This window comes from Giraffa tippelskirchi, chromosome 4, assembly GCF_054371585.1.
Source record: "Giraffa tippelskirchi isolate mGirTip1 chromosome 4, T2T-mGirTip1v1.2.pri, whole genome shotgun sequence".
Lineage (NCBI taxonomy): Eukaryota > Metazoa > Chordata > Mammalia > Artiodactyla > Giraffidae > Giraffa > Giraffa tippelskirchi.
This window is the reverse complement of record NC_137278.1, coordinates 205,452,622-205,469,903: the sequence shown is the minus strand read 5'-3', so window position 1 is coordinate 205,469,903 and position 17,282 is coordinate 205,452,622. Positions and strand designations below refer to the sequence as shown.

At 42.7% G+C, this 17,282-nt stretch overlaps 2 protein-coding genes across 8 annotated transcripts in view; one reads left to right on the top strand and one right to left on the bottom strand.

The window, feature by feature from the left end:
- XRCC6 (X-ray repair cross complementing 6) overlaps positions 1–15,765 on the bottom strand; it is a 27,646-nt gene extending 11,881 nt beyond the window's left edge. The window contains exons 1-6 of one of the 4 annotated variants that reach the window (XM_081587688.1): positions 15,498–15,765; positions 11,297–11,389; positions 6,540–6,652; positions 1,881–2,019; positions 1,346–1,600; positions 507–690 (exon numbers count right to left, since the gene is read on the bottom strand). In XM_081587688.1, the coding sequence (XP_081443814.1) occupies positions 507–690; positions 1,346–1,600; positions 1,881–2,019; positions 6,540–6,652; positions 11,297–11,375 (770 nt within the window). In that variant the 5' untranslated portion in view covers positions 11,376–11,389; positions 15,498–15,765. Of the gene's footprint in view, positions 1–506; positions 691–1,345; positions 1,601–1,880; positions 2,020–6,539; positions 6,653–11,296; positions 11,390–11,659; positions 12,052–12,959; positions 13,148–15,497 lie in introns of those variants that run through there. The other 3 variants (XM_081587685.1, XM_081587687.1, XM_081587686.1) reach the window with 3 other exon arrangements.
- The window catches only part of DESI1 (desumoylating isopeptidase 1), an 18,599-nt gene continuing 13,658 nt past the window's right edge, over positions 12,342–17,282 (top strand). For 2 of the 4 annotated variants that reach the window (XR_014081576.1, XM_081587693.1), the window contains exon 1: positions 12,342–12,616. Coding sequence is in view for 2 of the 4 variants with exons in the window: in XM_081587693.1 (XP_081443819.1) it covers positions 12,529–12,616 (88 nt within the window). In the remaining 2 variants the exon portion in view is untranslated. Of the gene's footprint in view, positions 12,639–17,282 lie in introns of all 4 variants that reach the window. The other 2 variants (XR_014081577.1, XM_081587694.1) reach the window with 1 other exon arrangement.

Below are 17,282 nucleotides of genomic sequence, written 5' to 3'. Positions count from 1 at the left end.
GGAGAATTCCATGGACAGAGGAACCTGGTGGGCTCCAGTCCACGGGGTCCCAAAGAGTCAGACATGACGGAGCAACTAACACTTTCCCTTTTTCATTTTTAGTAAGAAACTAGAATAACACAACAACAATGATAATAATTAACATGTACTGAGTTTTTGTTCTACACGAGGTACTATTGTTATCCCCAATCTACAGAGGAGAAAAAACTGACAATGTCCTAGAGAGTGCAACTGGGGACACCGTCAGGCCACAGTTGTTTACCCCAAAGGAGTGGAGAGGTGTGTTACTTCGGAGAAATAGCATACCTGCTCTGTCTAGAGAAAGAAAAGCAAATAGTTTGTGTCATCCTGAAATAAAGCACATTTTTTTAAGAGGAGCACAGTGAGGCAGTGGTATAACCCAGAGCTGGTACAACCCAGAGCTAAGTTGCCAGGAAAGTCAAAGCCAGGCATGGCTTATGATTAGTTAGGGGCCTTGAAGGCGCTGACCCAGGCTCAACACCCACCTGGAGAGCGCGCGCTTCCTGGTCTCCTTGGCGCGAACCTTCCTCAGCAGGTCTTCAAGCTTGCTAGACTCCTCACAGTGAATCCCTGCGTCCTCATCCTCTGCTACACTGATAATATCTCTGTAGAACAAGGATATGTCGAAGCCTCCACGTTTCTTTAGGTGCATCAAGTCAAGGAAGATGCCTGGGGCGAAGACAGACAAAAACGAGGGGAAACAATTTCCAGCAAGGGAGAATTTTTTTCAGTTAAGTTCAAATATGCTAAATAAATGCTTCCAAAGACTAGATTGATAATAAACACTTTCAGGACTTAGAGCAAGTGATTAAGGGGATCAGCTGCTCTAATGACTTCAGAAAAGTTATTCAAAGAACCACCATTTGTGGTGGCACTGAAGTCAAGAAAAGCTTGCTCTGGTAGAGTCCTTCGGACAGCTCATGGCCTGGCCATTTTCACTGGGAATGTTACATAAGGGTCTCCCCTAGCTTCACTTTATTTTTTCATTTTCCTCTGAAGGGTGAAAAGCAAATATTTGACATCAGCTATAAAGAAGCAATAAAACACGACTTAGCAACTAAACAACGACCAAAAAAAAATGGAAGGGACGTCCCCGGTGGTCCAGTGGCTACGACTCTGAGCTTCCATTGCAGGGGCACGAGTTCGATCTCTGGTTGGGAAACTAAGATCCCACAAACCACACGGTGTGACCAAATAAATTAATTAAAGATTGGGGGCCTCTCCTTTGGGGAGAGGGTATACTAGTCTTTGTTTGCTGAATAAAACTCTGAGCTATAATGGAGCTGTGAAAAAAAAACAAAAACACAGAATGAAGAATCCCAACCTGTGTCCCGGAGATCCCCAGCTTTGGTCCTGGCCCGGCTGGCTTTGGCACTATCATCACTGTGGGGGTCATCTTCATTGGTGAAAAGCATGATCCTCTTATGGCTCATCTTGAATTGGACATCGCTGAAGAGGTTGGCACAGACCCACAGCACTTCATTTAAGGAGTAATCAGATCCATGGCCGATTTGGTCTTGGAAATATTTCTTCCCCTCCTGCCCCTTAAACTTGTCAAGCTCCTGCACTCGCTTAGCACCTGATTGGAGACAGGGAGTCAAATGGGCAGAAAACTCAGAACAGTGTCAGTGGCCACACTTACAAAACTAACAGAAGGGCCTAGGGTCTCTTTCTCACCCAGAGCTGATTAACCCATGCAACAAAGGTCCACATCCCAGTAAGAACCCCCTTGTGCAGGAAAGCATACTCCCAGTCAAGATGTCATCGCTTCCTCCTCCACAGCCCTCCTTGTGCATGGCAGTGACCTTCTCATGTAAAAGGGAAAAGCTGATCGCAGAATACTATAATCCAGATAATACCTGGATTATCCAATTCCTGTAAGACGTAAACATTTTTGAAATTCACTGAATTTTTGTCCTTCTTGGTACCATAGAACACCACTGCCAAGAGATCTCGATCACTGCTTATGATCTTATTGGTGTATACGCTCCGGATACACTGAAAAACGACAACAAAATTTCAATTAATATTATTTACCACTAAACTTAAGCTCCACAAGTACCTGACAGATAGTAGGGCACTCAATATATGTTTGCTGAATTTGTACAGGGCCTTAGAGTAATGCATGACTCCTACCTTCAGGAAACTCACAGACCAGCGAGAGTGCTGGCCATTTACATTATGATAACAAAAAGAGTGTGATAAACACAGAACAGAAGCATAAGCAGTTCCTACCATAAGAAATGAGAGAATTGAAACCAGGTATATACCTAGGAAGGAAACTCTACTATAGGGAAATTAAATAAAAGCCCAGCACTAGAATCAGAAAACCGGTATTTGAGTCCCAATGATGTCGTTTACTTAATTGGCTGAGTTTAGACAGGCCACTTTATCATTTCTCTAGTAGCTTGATACCAAGAAATAAAATATACATGTATAAAATTTAAGCAAATGTTAAGTATATGTGACCTGGGGGCTTCCCTGGTGATCCAGTGGTTAATGACTTAGCTATTAAACAACCACCACCACCACCAGTGGTTAAGAATCCACCTACTAATGCACAAGACCCAGGTTCAATCCCTGGTCCAGGAAGATCCCACATGTTGTAGGGCAACTAGGCCTGTGCCCCACAACTACTGAAGCCCACATCCTAGACCCCATGCTCTGTAACAGAAGAATGAGAAGCCCAAGCACCCCAACTAGAGAGTAGCCCCCAAGCCCTGCAACTAGAGAAAAGCCTGCAGGGCAATGAAGATCCAGAGCAACCAAAAATAAATAAATAAATAAAATGTTTAAAAAAAAAAAAGTATATGTGACCTGAAATAAATCTGTAACTACCAACAGAATTTTTTGAAATAAAATTTGCTTAATTACACATTTAAAGACATCAGTATTCCAGGAAAGTTCTAGCCATCCATTTAAACTAAAGCCAGCATTCGATAAATCAGTGTCTCATAAGTGGGTCAGTCCTTGTGGCCTATAATTCTAGGGACACTGACAAAATTAAGTTTCTGATTCTGCAAAGCTGAGGCATAAACCAACCCTGGCAACCCCCCTCCATATCCTGCTTGAGACTCTACCTGGTCTTCCTCCTTAGCAACTCTCTCCTGGAATGCAGAATTTATATACAGTATGTCTAGTCACTGACAGTAATCTTCATGGCAAGTAGTCATTTCTCAAATTTAAATTTTTTATTTATTAAGTCTAAAGACAATTAAAATCTTTAAGGTAATCATTTCTATAAATATTTTAATCTACTCTTTGAGCACTCTACAAACTTCTACAAAAAGCTGGTGAGGGCTTCTTCAGGTTCTAAAATAAACCACATACACAGCACATACAAACTAAAATAGTTTGTAAGAAAATGTTTTTTCATTGCTCCTTATCAAATACATTATGTTCATCTGTAAATGTTTCACTTATTCACTGCATAATACGACAGTTCTTTCTGGGTTCTCTAGGCATCCCCATTTCACTGAAGCCTGTGAAATTACATGAGTAATCTTTTTACATATACTGTAAGTGAATCATTTTTGGACAGAGGGTACATAGCCTTCATCACATCTTCAAAGAGGCCCATGATCCAAAAAATGTTAAAGCAGTGTTCCTCAAAGAGTGATCTCCAAACATTAGCATCACCTGAGAACTGCACTGGTCAAGCATATTCTTTTCTTTTTGGCCTCTGTATGTGGGATCTAGTTCCCCAACCAGGGATCAAACACGAGCCCCGTGCAGTGGAAGCACGAAGTATTAACCACTGGACCACCAGGGAAGTCCCTGGAAGTGCAAATTCTTGGGCCCTGCTCTAGACCTATAGAATCAGAAATTCTGACTGCAGAGTGAGGTCCTACAATCTGTGTCAACAAGCCCTGCATGATGTAGGTTAAAGACTGAAAACCACTGCTTTAAAGTTCAAAATTGCTTTTAATTCTCTTTTTTTTTTTAGATGCAAGACATTCTGACTTGTCAACTGAAAGAACTATTTGTATAGAAATTAGAACATGAGAAACCTCTCTTTGATTCCCAATTGCAAAAATATGAGAAACAAGATATACAATAAATCCTTAGAAATTCTTCTCTGTGAAGAAATAGTAACATGTATAATTGAGGTGAAATTCACATAACAAAACTAACCATTTTAAAGTGAACAATTCAGTGTTCAATTAATACACTCACAATGTTGTACAGCCACCACCTCTATCTGTAATAGTTCCCAAACATTTTCATCATCCCAAAAGCAAACCCCATACCCATGAAGAAGTTGCTCCCCATTCTTCCCTCCCCTTCCAGCCTGGGGTTAACTACCCACCTGCATTCTCTATGGATTATCTATGCTGTATTTCATATAAATGCAAACATACAGTATGTGATCTTTTGCCTGGCTTCTTTCACTTAATGTTTTCAAGGTTCAGTCACCTTGTAGCATGTATCAGTACTTCATTTTTTTTATGGCTTCATTCTATTTGGCTTCCCTGGTGGCTCAGTGGTAAAGAATCTGATTGCCAATGAAACAGACTCAGGTTTGATCCTTGGGTCAGGAAGATCCCTTGGAGAAGGAAACGGCAACCAGCTCCAGTATTCTTACCTGGGAAATTCCATGGACAGAGGAGCCTGAGGGGCTACAATCCATGGCATCACAAAAGAGCCAGAACAACTTAGTGACTAAATAACAACAATAATATTCCACCTATATATAAACTCCAATACTTTGGCCATCTGATGTGAAGAACTGACTCATTGGAAAAGACCCTGATGTTGGGAAAGATTGAAGGCAGGAGAAGGGGACGACAGAGGGTGAGATGGTTGGATGGCATCACCAACTCGACGGACATGAGTTTGAGTAAGCTCCGGGAGTTGGTGATAGACAGGGAAGCCTGGCGTGCTGCAGTCCATGGGGTTGCAAAGAGTCAGACACGACTGAGCAACTGAACTGACTGACTATATATAAACATTTTGTTTATCCACTCAAAAAGTTTTAGAATGAGACAGGGAGTGGTGACTGCATGACATGAATGACTAAATACCTTAAAACTGTATACTCCAAAGTGGTTATGAAACTACTTCCTAATTTTATGTTATATGAATTACATCTCAATCTAAAAAATGAAAATATTTAATTCTGACAATTTGACACAGTAGGTACTGTTATTATTTCCATTTTATAGATGAGAAAACGTATAAGAGCTTTAGCAACTCTCTTAATATCATTCAGTTTGTAAGTGGAAGAATCAGGATCTGAGAAGCTGTTTTTTATTTAACTGGGTAAACACCCAGGAGGGGAACTACTGGGTCAAATAATATGTCTATGTTTGAGCTTCTGAGGAACTGCCAAACTGTTTTCCACAGCAGCTGATCCATTTCACATTCCCACCTGCAATGTATGAGGGTTCCAATTTCTCCACATCCTCGCCAACACTTCCTATAGTTCTTTTTTTAATTGTACCAGTTCTAGTGGGTGTGATACCACATTTTGGTTTTGGTTTGCACTTCTCTAATGCCTAAAGGTGTCGAGCATCTTTTCATGTGCTTTTGGACATTTGGACACCTTTAGAGAAATGTATATTCAAGTCTTGTGCTCATTTCTAAATTAGGTTGTCTGGGGCTTCCCTGGTGGTGCAGTGGATAAGAATCCTCCTGCCAGGGACTTCCCTGGTGGTCCAGTAGTTAAGAATTTGCCTTGCAATGCAAAGGATATGGGTTCCATCCCCGGTAGGGGAACTAAGACCCCACATGCCACGGAGCAACTAAGTTCATGTGTACAACTAGAGAGCTCGAGTGCTGCAACTAAGACCAACGCAGCCAAATAAATAACTATTAAAAAGACAAAAAAAGAACCCTCCTACCAATGCAGGTGGCATGAGTCCCATTCCTGGTGGAGGAAGATCCCACACCCTGAGGGTCACCTAAGCCAGTGCACCATAACTGAGCTCGGGCTCTAGAGCCCAGGAGCCACAATCACTGAGCCTGCATGACCTAGAGCCCGTGTGCTGCAGTGAGAAGCCACCGCAGTGAGAAGGCCTTGCAGCCCAAAGAGAGAGTAGCCCCCCTCGCTGCAACTACAGAAAGCCCGCGTGCAGCCGTAAAGATCCAACACAACCAAAAATAAAACTAATAAATAAAAATTAGGTTGTTTGTCTTCCTGTTGTAATAATCTTTCACGATCACAAGTAATACTCAGCTTCCACATGATTACTTACAAAAGGACTTATCTCACACCATACCTGTTGGAACTTCTTTCCTTCCTTTACACGAACATCTCTGAGAAAGAGGAGCCCACTTCTACTACCAGGGCTAACACAGAAGATGGGAGCAATGTATTCCCAGGGTCAGAAGTTCAAACCCAAAATAAAATGGGCCTGCTCTGCAACTCCTGCTACTCCTTTTCAGCTGCAAGTATAGGTGGCCATCCTAGGAGGCTAACCAGCATTTATCAATCCAAACAAACTCTTCTAAGAGTCCACATTTCTTACAGTGGTGTTAATACTTTTTTGTTTAATTAAATGAAAAGGTAGTCTCACCTGGATGCTCATATCAAAAGGAGTCAACTCATCTTCATCCTGAGATTCAAACATGGCCCTGGAAGCATCAACCAAGAAAATCAAACTATCCCTTCCTGAATATGAATAATCTCCTATGGGGGGAAAAAAAAAATTGAAAGCAATATTTGCAGTTGTTTCACATTTATCATGTTTATTATTCACATAAAACAAACAGAAAAAAGCCCATTAAGCAAAATTATAACCTGATGAATTATTATAAGATGAACACCCCTAGGGAATTCCTTTGTGGTCCAGTGGTTAGGACTCCATGCTTTCACTGCTGAGGACACAGGTTCAATCCCTGGCCAGAGAACTAAGATTTGGTAAGCCATACTCACACAGTGCAACCAAAAAAAAAAAAAGCAAACACTCTTGAAATCAACACCACATCAGGAAATTGAATCTTGCCAATCACCCCTGAAGCCCTCTCCAGGTCCCCTTCCAATTTTAACACTCACCTTCCTCCCAAGTTCTTTGCAGCCAAAGATGGAGAAGCTCTATACAGTCAGCAAAAATAAGACCGGGAGCTAACTGTGGATCAGATCATGAACTCCTTATTGCCAAATTCAGACTGAAATTGAAGAAAGTGGAGAAAACCACTAGACCATTCAGGTATGACCTAAATCAAATCCCTTATGACTATACAATAGAAGTGAGAAATAGATTTAAAGGAGTAGATCTGATAGAATGCCTGATGAACTATGGATGAAGGTTCGTGACATTGTACAGGAGACAAGAATCAAGACCCAAGAAAAAGAAATGCAAAAAAGCAAAATGGCTGTCTGAGGAGGCCTTAAAATAGCTGTGAAAAGAAGGGAAGCAAAAAGCAAAGGAGAAAAGAAAAGATACATTCATTTGAATGCAGAGTTCCACAGAACAGCAAGGAGAGATAAGAAAGCCTTCCTCAGCGATCAATGCAAAGAAATAGAGGAAAACAATAGAATGGGAAAGACTAGAGATCTTTTCAAGAAAATTAGAGATACCAAGGGAACATTTCATGAAAAGATGGGCTCAATAAAGGACAGAAATGGTAGGGACCTAACAGAAGCAGAAGATATTAAGAAAAGGTGGCAAGAATACACAGAAGAATTGTACAAAAAAGTTCTTCACGACCCAGACAATCAAGATGGTGTGATCACTCACCTAGAGCCAGACATCCTGGAATGTGAAGTCAAGTGGGCCTTAGGAAGCATCACTACGAACAAAGCTAGTGGAAGTGATGGAATTCCAGTTGAGGTATTTCAAATCCTGAAAGATGACACTGTGAAAGTGCTGCACTCAATATGCCAGCAAATATGGAAAACTCAGCAGTGGCCACAGGACTGGAAAAGGTCCGTTTTCATTCCAATCTCAAAGAAAGGCAACGCCAAAGAATGTTGAAACTACTGCACAATTGCACTCATCTCACACACTAGTAAAGTAATGCTTAAAATTCTCCAAGCGCAGCAATATGTGAACCATGAACTTCCAGATGTTCAAGCTGGTTTTAGAAAAGGCAGAGGAAACAGAGATCAAATTGCCAACATCTCCTGGATCATCGAAAAAGCAAAAGAGTACCAGAAAAACATCTATTTCTGCTTTACTGACTATGCCAAAGCCTTTGACTGTGTGGATCACAATAAACTGTGGAAAATTCTGAAAGAGATAGGAATACTAGATCACCTGACCTGCCTCTTTTTTTTTTTGACCTGCCTCTTGAGAAATCTGTAAGCAGGTCAAGAAGCAACAGTTAGAACTGGACATGGAACAACAGACTGGTTCCAAATAGGAAAAGGAGTACATCAAGGCTGTATATTGTCACCCTGCTTATTTAACTTATATGCAGAGTACATCATGAGAAACGCTAGGCTGGAGGAAGCACAAGCTGGAATCAAGATTGCCGGGAGAAATATCAATAACCTCAGATATGCAGATGACACCACCCTTATGGAAGAAAGTGAAGAACTAAAGAGCCTCTTGATGAAAGTGAAAGAGGAGAGTGAAAAAGTTGGCTTAAAGCTCAACATTCAGAAAACTACGATCATGGCATCTGGTCCCATCACTTCATGGCAAATAGATGGGGAAACAGTGGAAACAGTGGCTGACTTTATTTTTCTGGGCTCCAAAATCACTGCAGATGGTGACTGCAGCCATGAAATTAAAAGACGCTTACTCCTTGGAAGGAAAGTTATGACCAACCTAGACAGCATATTAAAAAGCAGAGACATTACTTTGTCAACAAAGGTCCATCTTGTCAAGGCTGTGGTTTTTCCAGTAGTCATGTATGGATGTGAGAGTTGGACTATAAAGAAAGCTGAGCGCCAAAGAATTGATGCTTTTGAACTGTGGTGTTGGAGAAGACTCTTGAGAGTCCCTTGGACTGCAAGGAGATCCAACCAGTCCATCCTAAAGGAGATCAGCCCTGGGTGTTCATTGGAAGGACTGATGTTGAAGCTGAAACTCCAATACTTTGGCCACCTGATGCGAAGAGCTGACTCATTGGAAAAGACCCTGATGCTGGGAGAGATTGAGGGCAGGAGAAGAAGGGGACAACAGAGGATGAGATGGCTGAATGGCACCACCAACTCAATGGACATGAGTTTGGGTAAACTCCGGGAGCTGGTGATGGACAGGGAGGCCTGGCATGCTGCGGTTCATGGGGTCACAAAGAGTCGGATACAACTGAATGACTCAACTGAACTGAACTTCCTCCCAAGAGTAACCACCATCCTGACTTTTGGTAATCATTTTTCATTATTTTTCTTTATAGTTTAGTCATCCAAGCCAACGTTCCTACACACTGGTTTTGACTTAAAAAAAAAAAAGTTTTTAAAGCCTCTCAATCCATGGATAGCTCCTCTGTCTTTTGTCTCTTGTAATTTATTTGCTGAAGAATCTAGACATTATGTCATACAGTTTTCCACCTTCTGGATTTTGCTTGACTATATTCTTTTGATGTAGATTAACATAGTTCTGTCTTTTCCACAAAGGACCTACAGAGGCTTCATCAGATTTGGTTTTATTTTTTTCTTTTTTTCTGGCATAATTACATTATAGGTGATGTTGAGTTTTTCATAAAAAGACATATAATATCTGGTCGTCTCCCTTTTGACTATGCTGCTTCCTAATGCAATAAATTTATTTACCCATCTTTTCTAAAGCAATATAGCAATATGTGTCCAAGAACCTTAAAGAAAAATTCTACCTTGAGCCAATGAATTTTACTTCTTAGGAATCTATATTAAGAAAATAAGATATGGAAAAACCCTATGCAAAAATTTCCACAATGTTGTTTATTAAAGTAAGAAACTGAAAACTAAAATGTCCAAAGGAAGGTAGACTGAAAAAAATCACAGCACATTTAAAATGAGTCATAGAGGCTATATTTGCAGTTACATGGAAAGATATATCTATAGTACAGTAAAGAAAAAAGGCACACAAAGTTATGTTTAAAATGCTTTTTGAAAAACATAAATTTTGAAAGTATAAATTAAAAAGGAAAAAATATAAGCACCATGATTACAATTATATAAAAATCAGATACAAACAAAAAACAGACTATATATACTTAGGAAATACATAGTCTGAAAGATATAGGAAGGAAATACGCTAACTGCCAAAATGCTAGTAATGGCTGTGTAAGGGTGGTAGATTATGTAGATTACAGATCTTTCATTTTTTACATTTCTTGTATTTCTCACTTTTAATAAAAATACTTTAAAATTTTCTACCCAGGACTTACATTAACCAGTATGTAGAGTACATGATTTCCTAAAAGAAATCAACCCTGAATATTCTTTGGAAGGACTGATGCTGAAGCTCCAATACTTTGGCTACCTGATGCAAAAAGCCAACTCACTGGAAAAGACCCTGACACTGGGAAAGACTGAAGGCAAAAGGAGACGGGGGCAGCAGAGGATGAGATGGTTAGATAGCGTACTGACCCAGTGGACATGAATCTGAGCAAACTTTGAGAGACAGTGAAGGACACGGGAGCCTGGCATGCTGTAGTCCATGGGGTCACAAAGAGTTGGACACGACTTATTAACTAAACAACAGACATGCACCCCTTGTTTCTCTTCCTTTGGCCTATGTGTTACTGTGTTGCCTGAACACATACTCACAAAATACCACGCTAAAGTGAGGGAATGATTCTTGTAACTGTGTTGCTAACATTGACTCTTTGGTTGCTGCAGTTATTGTAGGGTGAAAGCATTTTTGCACTGAGGTCCAAGAATGAGAAAAACTACTTTCCTGGGTGAGGAAGGGTCTTACCTGAGCCACCTAACGTGACCCTTAATACCAATGTTTCAGTGTAATTTACTGGAGCTCAATCTATCAGTACCCAGCAAAAGTTTAAGACTAGGAATGTCCCATAGACTAGAGTAGGACCCGAATAAAAGTGCCTAGGGCTTCCCTAGTGGCTCAGCTGGTAAAGAGTTGGCCTGCAATGTGGGAGACCTGGGTTCGATCCCTGGGTTGGGAAGATCCCCTGGAACGGCTACCCGCTCCAGTATTCTGGCCTGGAGAATTCCATGGACTGTATAGTCCACGGGGGTCGCAAAGAGTCGGACATGACTGAGCAACTTTCATTTTCACTTTCAGGGCAGCTCTGCAAAGTTCAAAGGGAGAAAAGTACTGGAGATTCTCTGGGGAGAGAAGGGTGGGGCAGGAGGCAACAAGGGTCATCCAGCAGAGATAGGCAGGGAAAGTCTTTCACACACACACAATGGTACATGTTAATGAAAGTCACTTACCACCTGCCTCAAGGCCCTCTTCTTGTTCTTCTTCTTCCTCATCACCCTGATTTTTGTAGTAAGACTCCCACCCTGACATGTTGTTACTGCTCACTAGGTGAAAGAAAGCGAAGATCAGTAACAAAGTAAATTTAAACCTAAAAGTTATCGACTCCTAGGCTCCTTTGAGATCTGTCCTAAAGGCTACGGGTTACTTGTGAGAAATGTGGATGCTGTATCCTGCTGCCTGGAGTGTTTGGTAATTGAGATGCAAAGGTAAAAGGGCATGGGGACCATTCCTGAAGCAGCCTCTCCTGAGCTACATCCCTTAAGGACGATTCAGGGCTGGTGGCCCGGGATAACCCTTCCAATGGGTAGCCTGACCTGGTGGTCCAGTCCCGCCTCCGGCACCATCTGGACTGGAGATTCCCAGTCCAGGGTACTCCGTCTTTTAGCAGACCCACTTATCCTCATCCTGCCCCCAAATCTTCCCCAACTCCTCAGCCAGCTATGCCCACTGAGGTCTCAAACGAAGCGGCCCTCCAAGGCCAGGTGCCGGCTTCTCCCCGGAGGAACAAACGGAGATCAGAGGTTGTCTCCTCCACCCCCTCGGGTCTGCACACTTCTGGCTGACACTGCCGCACGGCGAGGCTACGGGGCCTCGCAAGACTGAGTAGGCAAAGCAGAATGAAGCCAGCCGTGGCCAGGAAGCAACAAACAACAGAGCACAACCCCTCCCCGCCTACCTTGACCTCGAGGAAGAGATCAATTTGGGCAGAAGGCGGGGCGCCGCGCACGCGCAAGCTCCTGTTCTTGCACCCAATCAACGCCGCTTACGTCATCACGCACAGCGCGCCCCGTTCCGGTCCAGCAAACACGCCCACTCCCACAAGACGCTTTCCACACCTGTCCCCAACTACCACCACGCGGTCTGCGAAGCCCCGCCCCCGCCCGCCAAACCCCGCCCCTCGCCGTCCGTCAGGACACTATGCACATGCGCGAAAGTGCGTCCCCGCCCCCGCGCTGTCTTTCGCGCGGACGGTGCCCGTCTCCGCTCTGTCACCTCACAGTAGTCGTTGCCGGTGGCGGGTGCGGGGGCGTGAGCAGCCCAGGGCGGCCTCTCCCCGCCCCTCAGGCCGGGCCGGGGCTCGGTCTCCCGTTCCCTCCCCTCCCCTCCCCCGTCGGGTACGGGAAGGTCCAAGCCGCTGCCCGGTGCCCGAGGGACTTCGTGGCCGCCGCCGCCACGGGTCCCGATGGAGCCGCCGAATCTCTATCCGGTGAAGCTCTACGTGTACGACCTGTCCAAGGGCCTGGCCCGGCGGCTCAGCCCCATCATGTTGGGTGAGGGGGCTGTGGGGAGCGGGCGGGAACCGGGCAAGAGGGCTCCGGGACGGCTGGCCGAGGGGGGCAGGCCTGGGTCACGGCTCAAGGGAAGGCCCAGAGGATGGAGAAACGCCCGAGGAGAGAAGGTGTGCGTCTGAGGTGGGGGACCCCTAAGCCCCAGTTTGCAGTCATCAAGTTTGAATCCCAGGAGAGGGGAGGGAGGAGTCACGCCCTCCTCAAGCCCTTCAGAGCCCCTCCAGCTGGGAGGAGAGGGAAGCCGGCGCTCGGTCCTGGCGGGTGTCCTGACTGGCTCGTGGAGCCCCCTTACTCTCCCCCTTCCTCGGAGGGGAGGCGAAGGTACCTTGCCGCGCAGTGCCCCGCATGGTGAAAGGGACACTGCGGAGGAGAGCCTTCGCTCCGCGCCAAAGGGAAACTCTTCCTGCAGTCTCTGGGGTAGGTGGGGAGAAAAGGCTAGAGCGTGTTGCACAGGGGCCCCGCCAATCGCCCCCAGAGAGAATAAAGTCGGGGTCTCCCGGCTTCCGAACTCGAGAATTCACCGAGTTCGGCCTGACTTCATGCGGTCTTCTCGACAGTTTCTAAGTTAATTGCTTTTGCCCACATTGTGAGAAAGCAGTTGGAAGACTGGATGCTGTTGGGTCAGTAATGATTAGTGAAGGAAGTATTTTCGGTTGTGCTCCATTAAAGTACTTAACTACCAGGAGAGAAAACCAGTCCCAGTTTAGCGCAGACCAATCCTCTTTTATAACCCAAATACCAAAATGTCTTGTGTAACCTAGGAATAGTCCGGTTTGTGATTTCAGATGCTGTTGGGCAGGAAAGGATTATGGGAATTGAAAACAGAACAGTTTGGGAGCATCCGTGTGAATGGCTAGTTTTTCCTGACTTCTGTGGAGACATTAGAGAATGTTTTAGTTCATGTCCATGAGACAAGAGGGGAGAGGTCAAGTAAGCAAGGCTACCTTTGAGTTTGTGTGTCCTTGAGTTTTTAACATGTCTTAATGGAGTGAGCTTAATCACTTAACTCTGGGCCAATGAGTGATTCCTGTTTGGCTTTCCATCGGAAGTCACCTAGGGTGCTTGTTAAAAATACAGAGATACCTTCCTTTCCAGCGTATATTGTTAAATGGGAATAGAAAAAATGAAACTGAAATAGTTCTTTCTATATGCAATTGGGTGTTTGAAGCAAAGGATACATGTTGTTTAGGCAAATAGTTATCTGGAGGAATACATAAGAAAATTGGTAAGAGTGTTAGCTTATGAAAAGGGCAACTTGAGGCTGGGAGACAGTAATGAAAGGGAGATTTTGCTGTAAACTTTTTTGTATCTTTTGAATTGTGTACTATACATATATTGCAAAATAAGCATTGTCTTTGGCCACACTGATTTGCGGGATCTTAGTTCGGCAACCAGGGATTGAAACCCTCTTCCTCCGCAGTGAAAGCACAGAGCCCTAACCACTGGACTGCCAGGGAATTTTCCCACAGAGTTTTAAACATATGGATTCTAGAGCCTTATTACATAAGTACTAAATAAGAATCTTTTGGAGTTTTGGTCCAGAAACCTGTCTTTTTAATAAGCTCCTCAGATAATTCTTATGTAGCCAATCCATGTTTAGAAGTTTGGGCCTAGTTCTCCAGTTGTTAAAATGAGTAAGGCGAATCTGAAAGCAAAACTTACAGAGTCATTGTTTGAGGAAGGTGATAGTCACTAGTACATTACATCAGTCAAGTTCTGACTAAACCTCTTGGAATGGAGCCATTTAGTTAGCTTGATCATAGTGAGGTGTCACTTCAATACTTCCTAGGCCCATCAATAAAAGCCTCCACCTTTACACTGGATATTTTTTGTTCTGTTATCTAATAGTTACTGATTTTAGCTGAAAGGGGCCTTCGGGCCATTGGTTCATAATTCATTCAACATATTTATTGAGTGCCTACTATATGCTAGTCAGTGTTAAGTGAAGATGATGTGATGAATAAAGATGTTCTCTGCCATCATGGAGCTATTTAGTGGGGAAGACAGTAAAAATAATTAAGCATATGAAATAATTACAAATTGAGAAAAGTATTAGGCTGTGCAGGAAGCCAACTAGGTGGTGAGACAAAAAATACGAAGAGAGACCTATTTTAAATAAGAGAATCAGGAGTAGTGGCTTTTAAGTTGGAAACTTAAGGATGAGGAAGTAGTCACAAGGTGGGTGGTGAGGTAGAGGGTTTCAGGCAGAAGGGGAATTAACCTGCTGAGGCCCTTAGGCAAAAAGAGCCTGGCCTGGCACTGGAAGACCTTTGTAGAGTTCAGTGGGTGAAGAAGAAAATGCCTTAACTGAAGGTGGAATACTGGGACTCCTTCCCATCCCATCTGAAAGCTTTTTTAATAGATGTGAAATCCTAGAAGACCTCAGCCAAATTGGAACTTCATCAATTGGGCACCTTTGATTGCAGTGGTATTTCTGAGAACACTACCTTGCCTGCAAATCTACTTCTCTCTTCTCTATCCCCTTTTCTCATATTGCTTCTCTGCCTTTTGTAAAAGTAATGAAAAAAGGGTTATCAGAGCTGATAATTGGTACTTTCTAGAGTTAAAAACATGGAAAATGGGCATTGCCTTACTGGTTCATCCCATCCAAACATCACTAACTTTAAAGTTGAGTGTGTCCCAGTTCTGTGAGTAGCCATCCATTGATTCACCATTCCTAAGTATTAATATATTTGAATGTTTAAAAAATCAGGTTTTTTCCTGATTTTTTAATGAATTCTAGAAGCATGTTAATAGCTAGAACCTACTGACTGCTTGCCATGTGCCAGACTCTTCTGTTTCCTGAGTATGTTCATGTATTACATTCTTCACCACAATGTTGTGAGATAGGTCCTGTTATTACCTCCATGTTTTGGTTGAGATTCCTGAGATAAAGGGCATTAAGAAATTTGCCCCCAGGTCACACCTGGTAAGTAGCAAAGCTGGATTGTGAACACAGGCAGTCTTGACTTCCAGAGCTCATGTTCTCAGTTATTTTGCTATACCACTTCTCTTGTGTAATCTGTTCCTTTATAATTGATGTAAAGTAGGTACCTCATTCAAGTTTATAAAGGCATTTTGGCCAGGTGTTTCAAATTTGGATGAGGAAAATAGCTGGGTTCAGTGTGTGTGCCCATCATAATCAAAGATTTATGACCATCCCTCCTGGCCTTCATTGTCCTGAACTAGTGTGACCTCATCAGCAGTGCCCTCTTAATCTTGTTTTTTTAAGGTGGGGTGGCCTGGCTCTTTAATTTAGTTGTAATACTCTTGTGACAGTTCCTCATTATAAGACCCCATCTAGTCTATTACAGTTATGACTAGACCAGATAAAGCTCAGTGTAATTCCGTTCTCCCCTGAAACAGTGTGGACTCCACAGTTTTACCCTGTCCCCTTTTCATTCTTCTAGAATTGCTCCTCATGAAGCTGTTCCTGTTCCACAGTCTCTCACTCACCATGAACATGACCCCAGAAATATCCTTATCTTTCTAATTGAGCAGATGGCCTGATTGTACTTTTTTTTTCATGGTCACTATTTGCCTAAGATAATTAGCTATTATGATTGTCCTTCAGTTTGTTCTTTTAATAATTTTGGCTGCTCTTTAAATTCCTTGACCTCTTTCTGTGCTAAAGTAAGTAAAAATAAATGTGGAGGTTTATGTATTTATTTAATTGTGCTAAGGGATATTTTGTATTTGTTGATTGCTTTCCGATCTGAAGTTTTGTGTGCATATACATGTTCCAAGATCATGTTTATTTTCTCTTTACAAGCCTGTCTCAAAATTGTTCTCAGATTTAAAGACTTAGGCATATAGAATGTATATAAATATATATTCTCAGCAGAATGCAATCTAATGAATATTTGAGATTTTACACTGTTCAGTTTCTTGCTTAGTTCTATAGTACAAATAGTAACAAAATAAAACACATAGGCTGTCCTTGAGGAGTTTATTTAGTTAAAAATAATGTTGTACATATGCCACATTAGATAACAGCCCAAAAGAGATTATGATTAGATGCCAAAAAGAAGTGAGTGGTGAAACAATTATTTTAGGCCTTGAAAGATGGGACAGGCCATTGTGGGCTGGATGTGTCAGAAAGACTTCAAGAACTTTGAGCTCCTGAAAGGCAGGGACTCTGTCTCCCCTGTGTGTTCCCTAGGGGTCATTCAGAGCTAGTGGTCAGTAAATATTGATTATAGGAATGATTGAGACAAGCTCAGGCTTAAAGATTAGACAGAATGTATTTAAATCTGAGGGGATTTATTTAATGTTTTAATGCCATCTATTGTGCTTTGTTTTAGATTTTTATTCTTCATTGTGTGTGTTGTTTTATATCCATCTAATGAGTTAATTTAGTAATAACTGCCGTTTTCTTAATGGCAAAATGAAAAAACGAATGTGACTTACCAGGCCTTTCATGATCCTTCTGCTTTTCTCTCCACCCTCACCAGTCCCCACATCCTGAACACTCTCTACTTAAGACTTTCTCAGCTGGGTTCTACAAGACAACTAAGCCCTGGGGAAAATGATCCGAGTAACTATTTGTCCTAGTAGATCCTCAAGGCATTATGGCTTAATTGTCTTAACAGAACCCCAGGGTCTGAGAAGATGGTTGTACATCCTAACAGGACTGAACTGTTCTTTT